The sequence below is a fragment of the Mrakia frigida genome (assembly GCF_051309035.1).
Source record: "Mrakia frigida strain ATCC 22029 unplaced genomic scaffold BDY24scaffold_15, whole genome shotgun sequence".
In the NCBI taxonomy this organism is placed as follows: Eukaryota; Fungi; Basidiomycota; class Tremellomycetes; order Cystofilobasidiales; family Mrakiaceae; genus Mrakia; species Mrakia frigida.
Window position 1 is genome coordinate 365,854 of NW_027481266.1, and position 15,433 is coordinate 381,286.

Genomic DNA, 15,433 nt, shown 5'->3' on the forward strand with positions numbered 1-15,433 from the left:
TGTCGAGTCTGAACGTGGACGGGTTCGGAGGTGGGATCTGGATTTTTTCTCAGCTCCTCCTCCGCCTTCTCCAGCTTCATCATCCCTCCCGCTCCTCCCGCTCCTCCGCCGCTGCTTCTCCTCCTCCTCTCCCTTACGACGGAAGCGAGCGGATCGTCTCGCGCTGGTGATGGTGATGGAGCAAGCAGGGAAGCGTATTGACGTCGAGTGAGAGGGGAAGAGGAAGTCGAAGTCATGCGGGCGAGGAGGACGGTTTGGGGCACGGTAGGTGAAGGAGCAAGGTGGAAGTAGAACGAGAGGGGTTCATCCTCCTCTGCGTGGAAGGAGGACGAGCTGGATGAAGAAGAGTTCGAAGGAGGAGAAGGAGGAGTGGGAGCAGGATTGAGGTTGGACGAGACCGCTCTTCTTCGGGGTATACGCCTGCCGCCCTCCATTGAATAACCGTTTAAAAAAAAAACATTGTAAGTACTAGCTGAAAAATCCAGAGCAGTCGTCATCAAATAATTAAATGCATGGTTGGTGTAGTGGTATCACGCAATGTTAGGGTTTATAACTTACTTCATTGAGGTCCTCGGTTCAATCCCGGGATCGTGCCTTTTTTGCCACTCGTGGGCGGGTGCTTTTTGGGACGCGTCTCAGAAAGGACGAGCTTCGGGTCGCAGTCCTTCCTCTCACTTTCCTGATCTTGCTAGACTCAGTATGGTGGAACGAGAAGACGAGTGGGCGATGACAGGTGGAGGAGAGGCGAGGAGGAGTAGGAGTGAACGTGAGGAGCGTCGACTCTTTGAATACTTTTGGTAACGATCTGAGGTCAAGCTAAGAGGATGGCATTCTCGTAGAGTTTTCAAGATTAGAGTAGTGAAAGTTGTTCCAGTCAAAGTCATGGATTGAGCTTACAGCGAAAGAGAGAGCGAACCAAAGCTACAATGAAGAAAGGCAACCCTCCCGTCACAGGGCACTTTCCTCTCACTCCGCAACCGCTTCTTCCCCAAGCTGACCAACCCGACAACTTCCTCTTATTGTTTGACTGCCCAAGTCCAGAGCATACCTCCCTGATCTCCTGTATCAGCACAGGAACGATCCGTCCCAACCCAAACCCCAGCCAGCTTCAGTTCCGTCTCACCTCGTCTCCTTTCTTTTTATACGGTAATATCCCTCCTAAATCTCTCCTGCCCCCTCTTGAGCGAGAAGGTGATAAAATACGGACTGAGCTTGAGAAGGGAGCGGCGCGCGTCGTCTAGCGTTGATCTCCCTCCCCGCGCGTACTCACAGGCCGTCTCTCCGATTCACTTCCGATTCTCTGGCGCTCTAAGAGCTCGTACTTAACTATCCTTCTATACGCTCTATTTGCAAAGGAGGCCAAGGTGACCGTTTGAGAGAAAAACTGCGAAAGACGCGTCGTGCAGGTGTCGATTGAGCGAGTAGCAACAACAATAAGGTCTAGTTCGGGGGAGTATATGCTCCTGCGTGTGATTAGGCTTTATGTTTGATACGACTAGAGGAGTATAGTTGATCGAGGGGGGGTTGGGAAGTTCCAACAAGGGGAGGGGGATCAACAAAGGGAAAAAGGGACAACGACAGTGCTGTCTCTTGAGGACGGAGAAAGTGGTTGATCAAGGGATTTAGAAGACTGATAAGTGAATGAGTTCAATAAGAAGGTTTGCCGAGAATACGAGAACATGAGAGCACGGGTCCCGAGAAGGGAAGCGAGAAGAGAGTCGGAAGAGCGGAGGGAACGAAGCTGAGAAGTGACTTGCTTGAGACTGTTTTAGCTCAAGGGTGATTGATCAACGCTACCTAGAGCTCAGCCTTTCATAGCAGTTATCCTGATTTCGTGGAAGATTCTAGCAAGAAGGGTGAAACAAGAGCGCAAGAAAGGAAGTTCGAAGCGAGGACGCGTCGTGTGAAACCGGATCTGCAACAAGTCAAAATAAACAAGAAACGAGGAAAAGGAAGAGATTAAAAATAGAGTAAAGAGCTGAATAGAAGGGGATAGCAAGATGAAAGCGTTCAGGGGCATGAAAGAAGTCAAATTGAAGGGAAGAGAGAGACGGAGACGCGTCGAGCCGTCGAGGCGAGAAGACTGCTACTGTTGAAGCTGGGGACGGAGCTTGTAGTCAGTTTTGAGAGTAGCCTTTGCGAGGGAGTAGATGAAGTTATTGATGATCGTTTTGTGGTTGCTAGGCTCCGAGCAAGAGTAGAGTCGCATTCTGAGCGTGACGTCAAAAACATAGGCTATCTGCCCTACGCCTTCCAGAGCGCTGGACCTTCTCTTCTCCTGTTTTTGACTTTCATTATCTCGGAACTGTCCCCTAAACACTCCGCCTCGCGAACGGTAACGAAACAGTAGAAGGAGTGAGGAGCGAGCGAGCGAAACGACCGTCGTCCGACCTCGACCTTCTTCCCGACGTGTTTTCGCAGAACTTGTCTGAGTCTTACCTCCCTCCTTCGGTATATCAGTGCCTCTACCTGAAAGTAGTGAAGGAAAATACAGAACAAACCCAACCTCATCCTTCCCTCACGACGCGTCCGTCCTCCCTCCACTCCCGCCCCTCCCTTTCGCCTCCCCTCCCCACTCTTCCCCTCAAACCCTCACGATCTTATCTCCTCCTTCTTCCATTCGTCTCTTCTCTTTGGAACGATGTCCGTCATCCTCAGGTCCTCCCTCAGACCATCATCAGGTGAGTACTCGAATTCTCCAATCTATACTTCTTCGGGTGGAAGAAGAAGACGAAGCTGACCTCCTCCCTTCCTCCCCTCCCTTCCCCTCCTCGTCTTCCCCAGCTTCCCTCTCCCTCCTCCCATGCATCCATCGCCCTCTCTCCACCTCTCTCATTCCGTTCAAAGCAGCTCCTCCACCTCTCGCTAGTGAACTCAAGACTGGGTACGAACCTCGAACGAAGGAGGACCTCGAGCTTCCCATCGCAACTCAGTTGGCCAACGGACAGTCCAATCAGGAGAGCTTGATGCATCCAAAGAACGGAGCAGGTGAGTCTAGCTTCTTCGTGCTACTGGCACAGTGAGAGCAGTCTGAGGAAGAGGTGGTGTCGTACTGTAGTCGATCTGAGTAGGAGAACAGGAAGGGAGGGAGAGAAGGAAGCTGACACCGGTGACCTCCGCACCTTCCTCTCCTCCCCTCCCAACAGAGCACGTCCTCTCGACCGTCGACAAGGTAGTCAACTGGGCAAGGCAGGGTAGTCTTTGGCCTATGACTTGTCAGTCTCCTCATTCGCTTTCCTCTCCTCGATCCGAGCTGATCTTCGTTCCTCTTTCGCTCTCAAGTTGGTCTCGCCTGCTGTGCCGTGGAGATGATGTGAGTCTCGCTCCTTCTCTCTCCTCTTCGACTTGCTGGGCTGATATGTACTCTCCTCACCGTCGAAGGCACGTCGCTGCTTCGAGATACGATCAGGATCGTTTGGGAATCGTGTTCAGAGCTTCGCCTCGACAGTCGGACGTCATGATGTGAGTTTCGCGTCGTCGTCCTTCTCGTCCTTCTCGCCTTCTAGGACTTCGACCAAGAGCTCGAAGCTGACTACTTCCACGCCTTCCCTGCCCTCTCTTCTCAATCTCAGTGTTCGTACTTCGCCCAGTCTCTCTCGTCGACGCGTCCTTTGCCTTCGCTGACTTCAGCCCTCGACCTCCTTCCCATTCTCCTTCTCCTCGTCCAGGTCGCTGGAACTCTAACCAACAAAATGGCTCCAGCTCTCAGGCTAGTTTACGATCAGATGCCTGAGCCCAGTACGTCTCAATTCTTCTCCTCTCCCTTTCTCCCTCTTCGCGTCGCTCGACTTCCCGTCGTCCGTTAAATCTATCGCTGACCATACTTCGTTCCCTCCTCATTCAGAATGGGTCATCAGCATGGGTTCTTGTGCCAATGGAGGAGGATACTACCACTACGTGCGTCCGAGCCACGTTTCTCCCGCTTCTCGTCGCGTCTCGAACCTGGCTCGAAGCTGACTCCTCTTCTCGCTTTCTTTCGTTCAGTCTTACTCCGTCGTCCGAGGATGCGACAGGATCGTCCCAGTCGACATTTACGTACCTGGATGTCCTCCAACAGCCGAGGCGTTGCTCTACGGTTCGTCGTCACCCTGTCTTCTTCGAAGGAAGAAGGCGAAGCTGACCTTCATCTCGATTCGTTTCGATGACCAGGGATTCTGCAGCTTCAGAGGAAGATCCGGAGGACTCGAGCAGTCGTCCAGTGGTACCGTCGATAGATTTATCTATCCCCTTCTTCAGTTCGTTGTATGAATGGCCTTCTTTTGGGCTCGTCTGGAAACAACGGAAACGGCGAGCGCTGGTTCGCATCGACGCGTCTGCCTCCTTCCATCTCTTCTTTCCTGTGGCTCGACGGCTACCCTGCTCTGCTCATCTGAGCTGGATAAGGTTTGGTCGGGTCTGGATGGCGGAGCTGTACGGTTTCTCGGAGGTGGGGAGGTTGAAGGGGAGGCGGGAGGTCGGCAGCTTTGATGCGTCGTTTTGTTTCGTTTCGTGTCGTCTCGTTTCAGTCTCGGTCAGGACTCCCGACCTAATCCCAGCTTCGTTCGCTATCGACTTCGAACTGAAAGAAGTGGAGGAAAACATCGTGGAGTGAGAGCCTACGTCTCCCACGAAGGGTAACTTGGAGGACCTGTAGAGGGATCCGGAGGGGAGGAGACATGGTTTCTTGGCGGTGAGAGGGCTTGAGTGGAGGAGAAGACGCTGGATAGCCCGAAAGAGAAGATGTTTGGGAAAAGGAGGAGAAGGAGAGGAGGGGAAGGGAGGAAGGGAGCAGAGGGTCGAGCTCGAAGCTCCTTCCCTCCCTTTGAGTTTGCTTCCAACTTCCACCGTCTCTTTTCTCACTTCTTCGCTTCTCGAACCCATTCGACTACACCGGAGCTCTCGCTGCCACCATCTCACTTGGACGTATATCGTGAGTTCATCAACGGGGGTAACGGGAAGAAGGCGAGCCAACAAACCGAACGACGAGCTGACCTCCCTCCTTCTTCCCCTCCTTCTATCAGGATCTACCTCTGAACCGAGCTCGTACTTTTCTACCAAGGGACGATCTCGTTACCTAGGATACTATCGGTGAGACCTTAGACTTGCTTGGATGCTCTGGAGGAGCAGACTGAAGGACGAAATCGGTCGAGCTGACCTCTCCTTCTCTCCTCCCTTCAGCCCTTCTCCCTCCTCGTCTTCGCCTTCCCTCGTCGAGTATCGCTCTCTTCACGATGAACAAGGTGAGGAAACTTGCACGAGATTTAATTGAGCTGCTTCTCTCGCTGCTCACTCTCTTCTTTCTTCCTCCAGATCTCTCCTCGTCGTCGATTGCCTTGGGACGTCCTCCTCCTTGTCTTCAAGCAGGCAGATCCCTCAACTCTCGCCGTCCTGGGTCGAGTCTCGCACGACTTCCTCGCAGCGACGGCTCTGGAGCTGTACAGGGACGTGGTGGTGACGTCGATGAAGCAGTTGGAAGGATTGTTCTGTGAGAGGAAGGTGGTTCAGGCAGGGAGGAAAACGAAGGTGAGCCCGCTCTCTTCTTCCTCTTCTCTCTTCCCTCTCTTGCCTCTATTGCTGACCTTGCAAATCCTCTCTCAAAAAACTCATCCAAGACATCTCGAATCAATCCCCACCTATCCCTCTCCCAAATCCAAACCCTCATCGTCGATTTCACCTCCCTCTCCTCCCCCGTCCCCAACTCCCTTTCCATCTCCTTCTCCCGACTGGACGATCAGCGACCTCTTCCCCTCGAGCATCTGGAAGTCAGCTTGGACTACTCGAAAGTAGAAGAAGTCCTTTGGCTTCTCTATTACTCCCTCTTCCCTCGCTTAGATCCGACGCGATGCTCTTACAAGATCGTCGGACGAGCTCTTCCCCAAACTCCCTGGGTCAATCTCAGCCGCAACCACACGACCCAACCGCTCGGATGGACTCAGATTCAAACCTTGGATCTCAGTGGAGTGTTCCCCTGCGTCTTCAACGGTCACCGCCATCTGGCTGGGCTTCCTCCCCCCTTCCCTGATCACCGTCGAGTCCTTCGACTTCGCGTCGCTTCCCTACTCTGGTCGTTATACACCAACAGCGAGGCCATCATGGTTCTTATAGCGAGAAACCCAGTCTTCTTTGGTCTTGAAGAGATGCAGAATGGATCGATTGTTCTGGTTGTGAAGTCGGAGGAGGAGAAGAGGGAAGCCGAGGCTGCAGTGCGAACGAGTGAAATCATCGAGAGATGGAGAAACGTTTTCGCTATTGAGTTGGAGACCTGAGGTGAATTGAATTTTCTCGGCTCGATTCGAAACGATTTTTCTGACTTCGATTCCCCTTTATTCTGCTCTCTACTCTAGAAATCCCTCGGACCCTTCTTTCCCCTCGACGCGTCCAACTCCCTCCGCTCCTCTCAACTCCACGCCACTCCCTTCTCTACTTCCAACCTACCAAACATCAGCATCCACAATCAACCTTCACACTTACAAATTCCTACTTCTACCCTTTCTTCCTCGACCAACGAGTCTACTCGTTCTTCTCTTCCTCCTCTTGATCACACCGGTCGTTCGCTTCCTCTCTCTCACGGAGGATCGGATCCCTCAGGTACGACAAGCCTTTCACAGTCAGTACGCTTTCCTTCTTTCGCTTGAACTCTCTGGGATCGTCTCAAGAAGTGGCGACGTCCACGGCCTGCTCGTTCGAATCGACGCGTCTGACTCCTCTCTTCTCTTCTTCTCTCGCTAGTCGCTCGTCGGATTCGATCTCGGTTGGAGATGGTAGAGATTTGGCTGGAGTGTAACGGAGGTGGACGTCATGGCTGTCTTGGAGGTGGAGGTTGAAGGATGGGCGGGAGGAGGAGGAGGGTCGTTCGACGCGTCGTCTCGCTTTGCGTTTGGTTTCGAACGATTTCGGTTTTGTTGACGTTTGAAATCGACCTGGGAAGAAGGAAAAAACGGGAAATCGAGAAACTTGAGCTTCTCTCAGCACGACACAATTTTCACCTTGACGACGAGGCTCAGCAACAGACACCGTCCTTTTCCTGGCTGGTCGAAGCTGACCTTCCCCTCTCCGTTCCCTGCTCCGACTTCCACCATCTCCCTTCCTTTCTCCCTTCCTCCAATCGCTCTCTTCCTTCTCATACTCCCCTTCAACATCGACCATGGCCACTCGACAAGGAATGGAGCAAGAACGACTCGCTCGAGTCGCAGAACGAGAACGAACCTCAGGCTCAACGTCGAGCTCCAACCCTTCCTCCCCCGCTGCCTCCTCCGCCTTCAAACCCAACGACACCTCCAAACCCAAGTCCATGACTCTTTCAGATCTCAAAGGGTCGTCTTCGGGAGGGAAGGGAGGAGCCAAGAAGGGAGGGGAAGGATTTGGACGAGGTCAGGGAGTTGAAGTGCTTTCAGCCTACGACGTCGCTTCGAAGGGGATCACTCTCAAGCTCCACCGACACCTCGGGGAAGACGATTTCTACGAGGATGCTAGTATTGGATGGTACATGGGACGCGTAGGAGAAGGGTTGGATGGTGTCTATCTATCTGGGGCCGGTGATGGTGAGATCAGGAGGCTGATGGAGGACGACAAGATCAGTAAGGTGAGCTCTCCTTCTCCTCCGTCTCTCACGCTTTCTCTGTATAGAAGCCGACCATACTCTCGTACGATCCAGGCTTTCGTTACAACCCCTCCTACGAATCAAGTTACGGTCGAATTCCCGAGCGGTGGACTTCCAAGGAGCACGACGACCGTGAAGAGTGAGTCTTTCCTCCGACTGAGAGCTGTCCCGTTGGCTCCGAAGCTGATGCTGACTTCTAATTTTTTCTTCTACTATTCTACGGTCCACAGTTGAAAGAGCTCGAGGAGTGAGGATCGTAGACCTGTACGAAGGCATGATCGCGTTGTGAGTCGTCCGTTCCCTTTCCTTTCCCCTTCCTCGCTCGTCTTCATCGAGAGTTTTCTCCCTTCGAGGAGGACGATAAACTAATTCTTCTCGTATTCGTTCTCGCAGTGTCGGAAACGCGTCCTCCGTCGAGGACGAGGAAGGAGACGAGATCGATCTCACAGAGGTCTTTGGCGAGTTGTGAGTTTTCTTCTCCTCTCTTCACTCGCTTCGTTCACTGACCTTTTGCTCTCCCTCTCAATCTTAGCGAGGTCCTCAGCTTCTACGAGCCCAAGAAGGGCAGCGTGAAGCTCAAGGCCGTCCTCCAAGACTGATCTACCCGACCGCTCGACGCGTTTCGGACAACGACGACGTTTAACGATGGGAGGGGTCCTGCGTTTCCTACCTTTCTTTGACCGATCTATCAGGCTTAACGACTCTCTTCGACCACTACTCTCCTCGAGAAGAAAATCTTCCCTTCCTCTTCGGATCTCGGGAAGAAATGACGGTCGACGATCACGAGCATCTCGAAGGTGAAATCGAAACGAAGGGAGCTCCTCCCTTTTCTTTGCCCCAACGACATCTCCCTCTAGATCTCCTTCACTTCTCCAAGGATGGGATTCCGGACGACAGTAATCATCAGTGCTACCTCTTTGCTGCTAGGTCAGTTTTTCCTCTTCCTTTTCGCTTCTGATGGCTGGGAGAAAGAAAAAGAGAGCTCGCTGACCTCCGCCGTTCCTTCCCTCCCTCCCCCTCCTCTCTTATCTCTCCCAGGCAGCACCTTCACTCACTGGATAGGTTCGACTCTCTCTCCTCCACCCTCTCTGCTCTCTCTCTTCTCGTATCCTGACCTTCTCGTTCTCCTTGCTCCTCTCAGTCGACCACAACACTCTCTGGAGATCTCCCGTGACCGAACCAGCGCTCCTCACTTCCCTCTCCTACTACTCCTCCTACGTTTCAGCACCCCCGGTCGTCTTCGGAGTCTGGATAGCAACGGTCGGAATCGCTGTTGGAGCACTCGCTTGGAAGACTGTTAAAGGCTGGAGGGAAGGAACTGGAGCGTTCTTGTTCGATTCGGCGGGTTTGTGTGAGTCCTCGTTTGCGAGCTCTCTCTCTCTTTCTCTCTCCTTTCGCTGGAAGGAGGTTCATGAGGGCATTTTCTGTTTTCGAGAAGATAAAGCTGACCATCTCTTCATCCTTCTCACAGTCCTCTTCCTCGCTGTCGCATGGATCCATCTCACCGACATCAACCCCAGTGCGTCTCGATCTCTCCTTCCCTCCCTCCTTCCCTCCCTCCCTTGGCCCTTCTCCCTTCCTTAGACAAAGCCGCTTCCCATCTCTAACCTCCCACTGACTCTTCAACCCTTTCTTCATCGTACAATTCGTACTTCGCAGACTACAAGCTCATCCCTCAGACCCTCCCGGACCCCCTCCCTTCAAACTACCTCGCTCAGAAACCCGTGCTCGTCAAGGCGTTGAGGGATCTCGCTGCTTCCCATGCCGTTAGCGCTGTGGCTTTGACGGGCGTGATGCTTATGCAGGTGAGTCTACTTGCTTTAGGTCTTGTTGGAGGCTGGAAATCGGGACTCAGTTTGGAGAAGGAAGGAGCAAAGGAAGGGAGGGGAGGGAGGGTTGAGCTCGCGGTTTCCCGAGTGAGCTCTCGTCGAGGGTTGAGCTCGTCGATGCTGGCTCTGGGGCACTACAGTCTAGATCAGCATCTCCTGCCTACATGTGGAGAGCCATCAACTTCAGTTGGGATTCAAAACCCAACTGTTGCGAAAGCTCCTTTCCACGTCGTCCCTCTTTCAGCCCTCCTCTCCAACCCGGCCTCGGCTACATCTTCCCTCCCTGTTTCCACCACTGACTCCTCCTCTCCCTCACCTTTCACCCTCCCAGTCCGCCCGCTACTACGCAGCCCACCTCGACTCCACAGACACGCCCGACGAATCCCTCCTCTCCGCCGTCTCCCCTCTCGTCCAACCGACCCTCCCAACCAATTCCGCCCTGAACGAAGACGTCCCTCCTTCGCCTCTTACAGCCACTTCCGAGGCTATCTCCTCAGCTCTCGAACTGGAGGAGTCGGAAGCTACCAACGCTGCTGATACGCCTTCGCCTACGAGGAGGAAGAGCTCGAGGGAGAGTCGGGCGAGACGAGGGAAGGCGACGACGGGGAAGTAGGATGGAAACGGGGTTTCTAGATTTGGTTTTGGGGATCGAGGAACTTTGTTTTTTTAGCATCAACTGCTGGCTTATGATCTTACCTAAGAGGGGAAGGGTGTCAAGCTAAAAATGTGCTCGAGGGAAGTCGAGGTTGACGACGTGTTTTAGTTTCCAAGTTTCTTAGTCTCGTCTATCGGTTTTTAATCTTTGTATTTCTTTTTCAACTTTACTATCAATCATCACTTTGGATACTCAACAACCCTTTTTGACGACGTCTGCAAGAAGAAAGAAAAGAAGAGAGAGAGTCGGCCCACTCGACCAACTCTCGAATCTCCTTCCTTCCCTCCCGCCAAACAACCTCTCCTTCCTCCTTCCCTTCCAACACCCACCCAAATCCCGCCCTTTCGTCCCCTTCCCGGCCTTCCCTCCTCCTCAACTCCCTCTCGGCTCGTTCTCTATTCTATTCGCTTCGCTTGTGCGACACAACACGATGTCGAAACGACCGACGTCCCTCCCTCCTTTCACCTCCCTCCTCCTCCTCGTCCCCATTTTCTCCCTCGTCGCCTACTTCTCCGGAAAAGTTCATTACCAACTTCCGGAACCTGTTTGGGAAGGGTTAGTAAAACGTGTTTTGAACCTTTGGGGGTGTTTGTGTGTTAAAGGATCTTTCAAGGAGGGTAGAAAGAGAGGGAGGGAAAACAAAAGAAGGAAGCGAGCTCAACAAAACGGGGAGGAGGGGAAGCGAGAAAACGGAGTTGGCTGACTCCTCCCTTTTATCGTTAATGGGTTTTGGGTTCGTTTTGAAACGAAGGTTCAACAAAGAAACAGGAGCTCCTCAGTTCTCTGAACGCTTAGCGTTGGGTCACGTCCAAGCGTTGGAGGATTGTGGGTTTAGGATCGTCGGTGCGTTTGTTTGCCTTCCTTCCCCCTTAGAGCTCAGCTCAAGCTCGCTCGCTTACCCACTCCTCGTTCTTTCTCGCTCGTTTTATAACATATATAGGAACTAAAGAGCACGCAGCAGGACGAGATTACGTGTACGGGGTGGTGCAGGGGTTGCAGAGGGAGTGCGAGGGAGTAGAAGGGGTGAGTGAGCTCGAGGTCGAGAGGGATTCAAGCGAGAGAGCTGATTGAAAATTGGGGTCTGGGTGCGGAAGATGGAATGCGAAGTTTGGTGGCAGCAGGGGGACGGGTCTCATAAGTGAGTGTGTGTGGTGTGGTGTTTGGGACGAGAGAAAGAAGGGGGGAAGCGAGGGAAGGAGGGAAAGGGTTGAGCTTCGAGGCGATGGTAAGCCGAGCTGATTTGTTTTGTTTTTGGTTGGTGTTCGTCGTCCGGGTTGTAGATTCGCCATTTTAGATCACGATGGTAAGCTCGTCTCTTTTGTATATATATCCCTCACCTCCTCTCTCACGAGGAAGAGTGTCCTGAGCTTGGTGCGTGAGCTCGGAAAAAGCTCGAGGGCTGACTGACCCTCCCTTGCCCTCCCTCCCTTCGCGCTTCGCTTTCCGCGCTTCCAGTCCTCAAAACCTTCACCGGTCTCTCCAACATCATCATGCGTATCTCCAACGGAACTCGAGAAGCCAAGGAGTCGGCTTTGCTGCTTAATGCTCATATTGATTCACAACTTACGGTCAGTCCGTTCGTCTTCGACGGTTCGAAAGGAAGGAAGGAGGGAGAGAGAGAGAGCAGCGAGACGAGCTCGAACTGATTGTTGTTTTCGTCTCGTTTTCGCGGTGGGATCAGGGACCTGGAGCCGCAGACGACGCTATCGGAGTAGGGATCATGCTGGAGATCCTGAGGGTCAAGATTGCTAGGAAGGAGGGGTTTGAGAACGCGGTGATTTTTTTGTTCAATGATGCGGAGGAGTGCTTCCAGGGTGAGTCTTTCTTCTTTCGCTCTCACAGCGACCCATCGAAACAACCTATCAATCCTTCCCAGGTTGATCTGGCTGGAAAACAATCGAACAACAAGCTGACTCTCCCTCCCTTCTTGCTTCGCCTCGACGCGTCCAGACGCTTCCCAACTCTACTCAACCCAGCACGAAACGGCTCCTACCGTCAAAGCGGTCATCAACCTCGAAGCTGCTGGAACGACAGGTCAGGAGATGCTCTTCCAGGCTACGTCGAGTGAACTGGTGGAGGTTCGTTCTCGTCCTTCCTTCTTTCAATCGTTCGACGCGTTTGGGCTGACCGAGTTTTCGTTCGTCTCGTCTCGTCTCGTGGGTCCGCAGGCTTACTCGAAGGTCCCTTACCCTCATGGAACAGTACTGGCTGCTGATGTGTTTGCTAGTGGGATGTGAGTCACGATTTGTGAGAGAGAGAAGAGGGAGCGGAAGAGAGGGAGAGAGGTCGTCCCTTTCTTGTTCCTTCTTCGCCCGCTGACTCTCTCTCTCGTCGTCATTCAAACTTCAGCATGGGATCCGACACCGACTTTGGAGTCTTTGAGACGTACCTAGACGTGGTGGGATTGGATATGGCTGTTGTTGGGCACTCTTGGGTGAGTTTCAGCTTCGCTTCCTCTTTCGACGCGTCTCGTTCGAACTGACTCGGGTTTGTCTTTTCGTGCAGTACTACCACACCACCAAAGATCTCGTCAAGAACATCCAAATTGGATCTACTCAGCATTTCGGAGCCAACGTTCTGTCCCTCGTGGACTCGCTCACCTCTCCTGGATCTGCCCTGCCTAACATCGAGAAGAAGGGAACGAAGAAGCAGACTCTCGGTTCGTCCTCTTTCCCCTCCCCCCCCGCTCTTCCTCCCACTAACCCCCCATTCCTTCTCAACAGTCTACTTCTCCTTCTTCGACAAAATCTTCGTCATGTACGAGCTCGAAGCAGCCGGTCGAATCGCTCGAGGTCTCGGTTCGATGGTCATCCTCCTCCTCGTCAACCGAACCGCTTGGATCCACTGGAAGTCCTACGTCGTTGCCCTCGCTGGGACGGTTGGATCGGTCGTGGGAGCGCTCGTGGGGGTGAACGTGGTGGCGCTGGTGATGTCCAAGGTGCTGGATAGGTCGATGAGCTGGTTCTCGCATGAGTTTTTGGCGCTGGGTGAGTTGGGTTTCGAGTTGGTTTTCTTTCTCCGAGCTTTCGCTCGGATGGCTGATAGTCTCGCGTTTTGGTTGGTTGGTTGGTTTACGAAAGCTCTCTACTCTCCTCCTGCTTTCCTCGGAGCTTGGGTGAGTCGTTTCCTTCGAGATCATTCCCTTTGAGACGCGTCTCTGATTTCCGTCGTCTCGTTCAAACCAGACCGTTCAATTCCTCCTCTCCAAACTCGTCTCCCCCCTCGACGAACCCTACCTCGAGCACGCCACCCAATCCGCTCAGCTCGTCCTCCACGCTACCTTCATGGCTCTCGCTCAGTACTTCGAGGTTCGTCCGCTCGTCGTCTTCCCGTCTCTCGTCCAGTCGCGTCCGACCTGACTTCTTTCGCTCCGTTCCTTTCTCAGATCCGATCCGGCTGCCTGTTCGCCTTCCTCACCGCCTGGGGAGTCGTCTCTCTCGGATTCAACGAGCTCGTCAGTTTGGTCCGAGGTCGCTTCCAAAACAAGGGGGAGGTTTCCTTCCTCTCGTACATCATCGGATGCTCGGTTCCTACCGTTCTGGGAGTGGAGGCGGCTACGTCGGCTTTGATGATTTTCATCCCTCTGACGGGAAGGATCGGGGAGGAGGCTCCTGCCGAGTTGATTGTTGCTAATGTGAGTGTTCGACTTCTCCGTCGCTCGATCTCTTTTCACTCGAAAGCTGACCTTCCATGCTTGACGCTCGTAGCTCGTCGGTATCCTCACGATCCTCTTCGTCCCTACTTCCATCCCTTTCTTCCATCGGTTCGGAAAGTCGTTCAAGAGGAAGGCGATCCTTTGCCTCCTGGCGACGACGATTGGAACGATGGTCGTGTTCTGTTTCGTCAACCCTTACGACGATGAGCACCCTAGGAGGTTGTTCTTCGAGCATGAGTTCAACGTGAGTTTCATCGTATACGAACGCTGGTCTTGCGGGATGCTGACCCTTGTCTCGTTCTTTGTTCGATTCGATTTCTAGACGACCTCCGGCGACTTCGTCTTCCACGCAGGTGAGCCCCGACTCTCCCTTTTGTTTTGCTTCTCCGCTTCTTTCGCTGACTCGAACGCTTCGTATCCTTCGTTCTACAGCCGCTATGGACTCAGCCCCAGGAGTCAGCCAAATCGTTGATGAGATCCACACCCTCTTCGAAGTCGACTCGCTCACTCCCGCTCGATTCGTGCCCATCAACTCGTCGAATCCTTCCTGGTCAAGTTTGTACCCTGGTGAGCGTCAAGCTCGCCTTCCTCCTACTCATCTCTTCCTTTCGCTGACCGTCCTCTTCTTCACGCATCTCTCTTTACCTGTAGTCGGAAACGTGAGCTCCCTCCCTTCTCAACGAGTCGTTCTCGAACCTGACTGACTGACTTCCCTCTCTTTCTCGACTCCCTCCCTCTCAGTTCTTCACCACCTTCCAATTCCCCGTCAGCACCCCCGAAGAGACCGAGGTCCTGCCAGAGTTCCACATCACCGCCGTGAAGGACTCGTTCGACGCGCTCACCAACGTGAGGTCGTTGACGCTCAAGATTGAACATGTTCGTTTTCTTCTCTCCCTCTTCCCTCCCTCTTTTTCCTTTCTTTCAAGAAGCTGACCTCGCTTGATACGTCTTGAAACGCAGACCGGTCTCGTCTGGCCAGCGATCGCTTTCTCTGCTCAGATCCGTACGTCTCTTCTCGTCCCCTCCTTCTTCCCCTACTCGTCGAGTTCTGACGCGCGTCTTTTTTCTTTTCTTTTCCCTTTCCTCCCGCTTGCTTCAGTCTCCTGGCCTTTCAAGAACACCCCTCCACCCACTGAGTTCACCCGACACACGTTCAAAGGAGCTTCCGAGTTCGGCTTCGAACTCTACGAGGTCTCGCTCGAGGTCGTAGGGAACGAGGATATCTGTGCGTCCTCCTCCTCCTCCTCCCTCCCTCCCTCCTGCCCTCCCTTTCTCCTTCTCAAATTCTGACCCCCCCCCCCTCTCGCTCCCTTCTTTGTTTTCGACAGACGTCGATTTCGTCGGCCTCATCGAGAACGGCAACTGGAAATCGGTCGGCGACGGACGAGGGAAGAACGTCCCTGGAGCGAGTCGATTCGCGGCGTTGGATGCTTATTTGGAGGAGACCAAGAAGGGAGCGATCGATTCATTGATGCTTTCGACGGTGGTGGGGGTGATTAGGATTTGAGGAAGAGTTTGGGGCGGTGAGAAGGGAGGGTGGGTTGAGAGGGAGGGAGGGAGGAGGAAGAGGCGAGTCATACAAGCCCGTGGGTCGGAAGCTGTTGGGAGGAAGGAAGAGTCGGTGGGTTTGGAGACAGGACTCTTGCATAGATAGGAGGATAGTGATGTTTTTGTTTGTTTTAGGTTGGTTTGCGCATCTTTGCGAGGAGAAAAGA

At 53.4% G+C, this 15,433-nt stretch overlaps 5 protein-coding genes and 1 non-coding gene across 6 annotated transcripts; all 6 read left to right on the forward strand.

Annotated features, from left to right (window-relative positions):
• The first annotated feature begins 510 nt into the window (after positions 1 to 510).
• BDY24DRAFT_t53 lies at positions 511 to 595 on the forward strand. Its single transcript has one exon. It is a non-coding gene; the product is annotated as a tRNA-Pro (tRNA).
• Positions 596 to 2,585: 1,990 nt separating this feature from the next.
• On the forward strand, positions 2,586 to 4,264 carry BDY24DRAFT_388919 (NuoB/complex I 20 kDa subunit family protein). The gene is made up of 9 exons (XM_076640451.1): positions 2,586 to 2,681; positions 2,785 to 2,988; positions 3,147 to 3,215; positions 3,283 to 3,313; positions 3,382 to 3,462; positions 3,668 to 3,738; positions 3,845 to 3,897; positions 3,985 to 4,075; positions 4,150 to 4,264. The coding sequence occupies exons 1-9, from the start codon at positions 2,642 to 2,644 to the stop codon at positions 4,212 to 4,214; spliced, it is 705 nt and encodes a 234-aa protein (XP_076496725.1). The 5' UTR covers positions 2,586 to 2,641; the 3' UTR covers positions 4,215 to 4,264.
• Positions 4,265 to 4,965: 701 nt separating this feature from the next.
• BDY24DRAFT_58583 (uncharacterized protein) lies at positions 4,966 to 6,406 on the forward strand. The gene is made up of 5 exons (XM_076645006.1): positions 4,966 to 5,067; positions 5,158 to 5,219; positions 5,290 to 5,502; positions 5,592 to 6,246; positions 6,324 to 6,406. The coding sequence occupies exons 2-4, from the start codon at positions 5,211 to 5,213 to the stop codon at positions 6,243 to 6,245; spliced, it is 876 nt and encodes a 291-aa protein (XP_076496726.1). The 5' UTR covers positions 4,966 to 5,067; positions 5,158 to 5,210; the 3' UTR covers position 6,246; positions 6,324 to 6,406.
• A 545-nt stretch (positions 6,407 to 6,951) lies between these two features.
• BDY24DRAFT_58549 (uncharacterized protein) lies at positions 6,952 to 8,318 on the forward strand. The gene is made up of 5 exons (XM_076645004.1): positions 6,952 to 7,561; positions 7,634 to 7,718; positions 7,810 to 7,864; positions 7,973 to 8,044; positions 8,112 to 8,318. The coding sequence occupies exons 1-5, from the start codon at positions 7,124 to 7,126 to the stop codon at positions 8,176 to 8,178; spliced, it is 717 nt and encodes a 238-aa protein (XP_076496727.1). The 5' UTR covers positions 6,952 to 7,123; the 3' UTR covers positions 8,179 to 8,318.
• Positions 8,254 to 10,306, forward strand: BDY24DRAFT_58579 (uncharacterized protein). The gene is made up of 5 exons (XM_076645005.1): positions 8,254 to 8,506; positions 8,618 to 8,641; positions 8,721 to 8,930; positions 9,051 to 9,098; positions 9,239 to 10,306. Exons 1-5 carry the CDS (start codon positions 8,458 to 8,460, stop codon positions 9,943 to 9,945), a joined length of 1,038 nt encoding a protein of 345 aa, XP_076496728.1. The 5' UTR covers positions 8,254 to 8,457; the 3' UTR covers positions 9,946 to 10,306.
• A 5-nt stretch (positions 10,307 to 10,311) lies between these two features.
• PFF1 (Pff1p) lies at positions 10,312 to 15,355 on the forward strand. The gene is made up of 23 exons (XM_076640452.1): positions 10,312 to 10,618; positions 10,815 to 10,906; positions 11,004 to 11,086; positions 11,158 to 11,201; positions 11,344 to 11,366; positions 11,519 to 11,631; positions 11,745 to 11,877; positions 12,014 to 12,141; positions 12,232 to 12,296; positions 12,413 to 12,497; positions 12,569 to 12,722; positions 12,787 to 13,050; positions 13,144 to 13,178; positions 13,249 to 13,371; positions 13,449 to 13,697; positions 13,771 to 13,962; positions 14,041 to 14,071; positions 14,151 to 14,285; positions 14,370 to 14,377; positions 14,460 to 14,594; positions 14,679 to 14,721; positions 14,818 to 14,943; positions 15,047 to 15,355. Exons 1-23 carry the CDS (start codon positions 10,494 to 10,496, stop codon positions 15,223 to 15,225), a joined length of 2,565 nt encoding a protein of 854 aa, XP_076496729.1. The 5' UTR covers positions 10,312 to 10,493; the 3' UTR covers positions 15,226 to 15,355.
• The last annotated feature ends 78 nt before the right edge of the window (positions 15,356 to 15,433 follow it).

What these genes read in the sequence shown, in the direction of transcription:
- BDY24DRAFT_388919 (XM_076640451.1), top strand. Translation starts at nt 2,642, where the DNA reads ATGTCCGTCATCCTCAGGTCCTCCCTCAGACCATCATCAG. An exon ending in GCATCCAAAGAACGGAGCAG is followed by an intron (nt 2,989 to 3,146) that starts GTGAGTCTAGCT and finishes CCCTCCCAACAG; the next exon opens with AGCACGTCCTCTCGACCGTC. An exon ending in CGACAGTCGGACGTCATGAT is followed by an intron (nt 3,463 to 3,667) that starts GTGAGTTTCGCG and finishes TCTCCTCGTCCA; the next exon opens with GGTCGCTGGAACTCTAACCA.
- BDY24DRAFT_58583 (XM_076645006.1), top strand. An exon ending in AGGCAGGGAGGAAAACGAAG is followed by an intron (nt 5,503 to 5,591) that starts GTGAGCCCGCTC and finishes AACTCATCCAAG; the next exon opens with ACATCTCGAATCAATCCCCA.
- BDY24DRAFT_58549 (XM_076645004.1), top strand. Translation starts at nt 7,124, where the DNA reads ATGGCCACTCGACAAGGAATGGAGCAAGAACGACTCGCTCGAGTCGCA. An exon ending in AGGACGACAAGATCAGTAAG is followed by an intron (nt 7,562 to 7,633) that starts GTGAGCTCTCCT and finishes CGTACGATCCAG; the next exon opens with GCTTTCGTTACAACCCCTCC. An exon ending in TACGAAGGCATGATCGCGTT is followed by an intron (nt 7,865 to 7,972) that starts GTGAGTCGTCCG and finishes TCGTTCTCGCAG; the next exon opens with TGTCGGAAACGCGTCCTCCG.
- BDY24DRAFT_58579 (XM_076645005.1), top strand. Translation starts at nt 8,458, where the DNA reads ATGGGATTCCGGACGACAGTAATCATCAGTGCTACCTCTTTGCTGCTA. An exon ending in TGCTACCTCTTTGCTGCTAG is followed by an intron (nt 8,507 to 8,617) that starts GTCAGTTTTTCC and finishes TATCTCTCCCAG; the next exon opens with GCAGCACCTTCACTCACTGG. An exon ending in TCTCACCGACATCAACCCCA is followed by an intron (nt 9,099 to 9,238) that starts GTGCGTCTCGAT and finishes CGTACTTCGCAG; the next exon opens with ACTACAAGCTCATCCCTCAG.
- PFF1 (XM_076640452.1), top strand. Translation starts at nt 10,494, where the DNA reads ATGTCGAAACGACCGACGTCCCTCCCTCCTTTCACCTCCCTCCTCCTC. An exon ending in GCATGAGTTTTTGGCGCTGG is followed by an intron (nt 13,051 to 13,143) that starts GTGAGTTGGGTT and finishes GGTTTACGAAAG; the next exon opens with CTCTCTACTCTCCTCCTGCT. An exon ending in CGCTTTCTCTGCTCAGATCC is followed by an intron (nt 14,722 to 14,817) that starts GTACGTCTCTTC and finishes CGCTTGCTTCAG; the next exon opens with TCTCCTGGCCTTTCAAGAAC.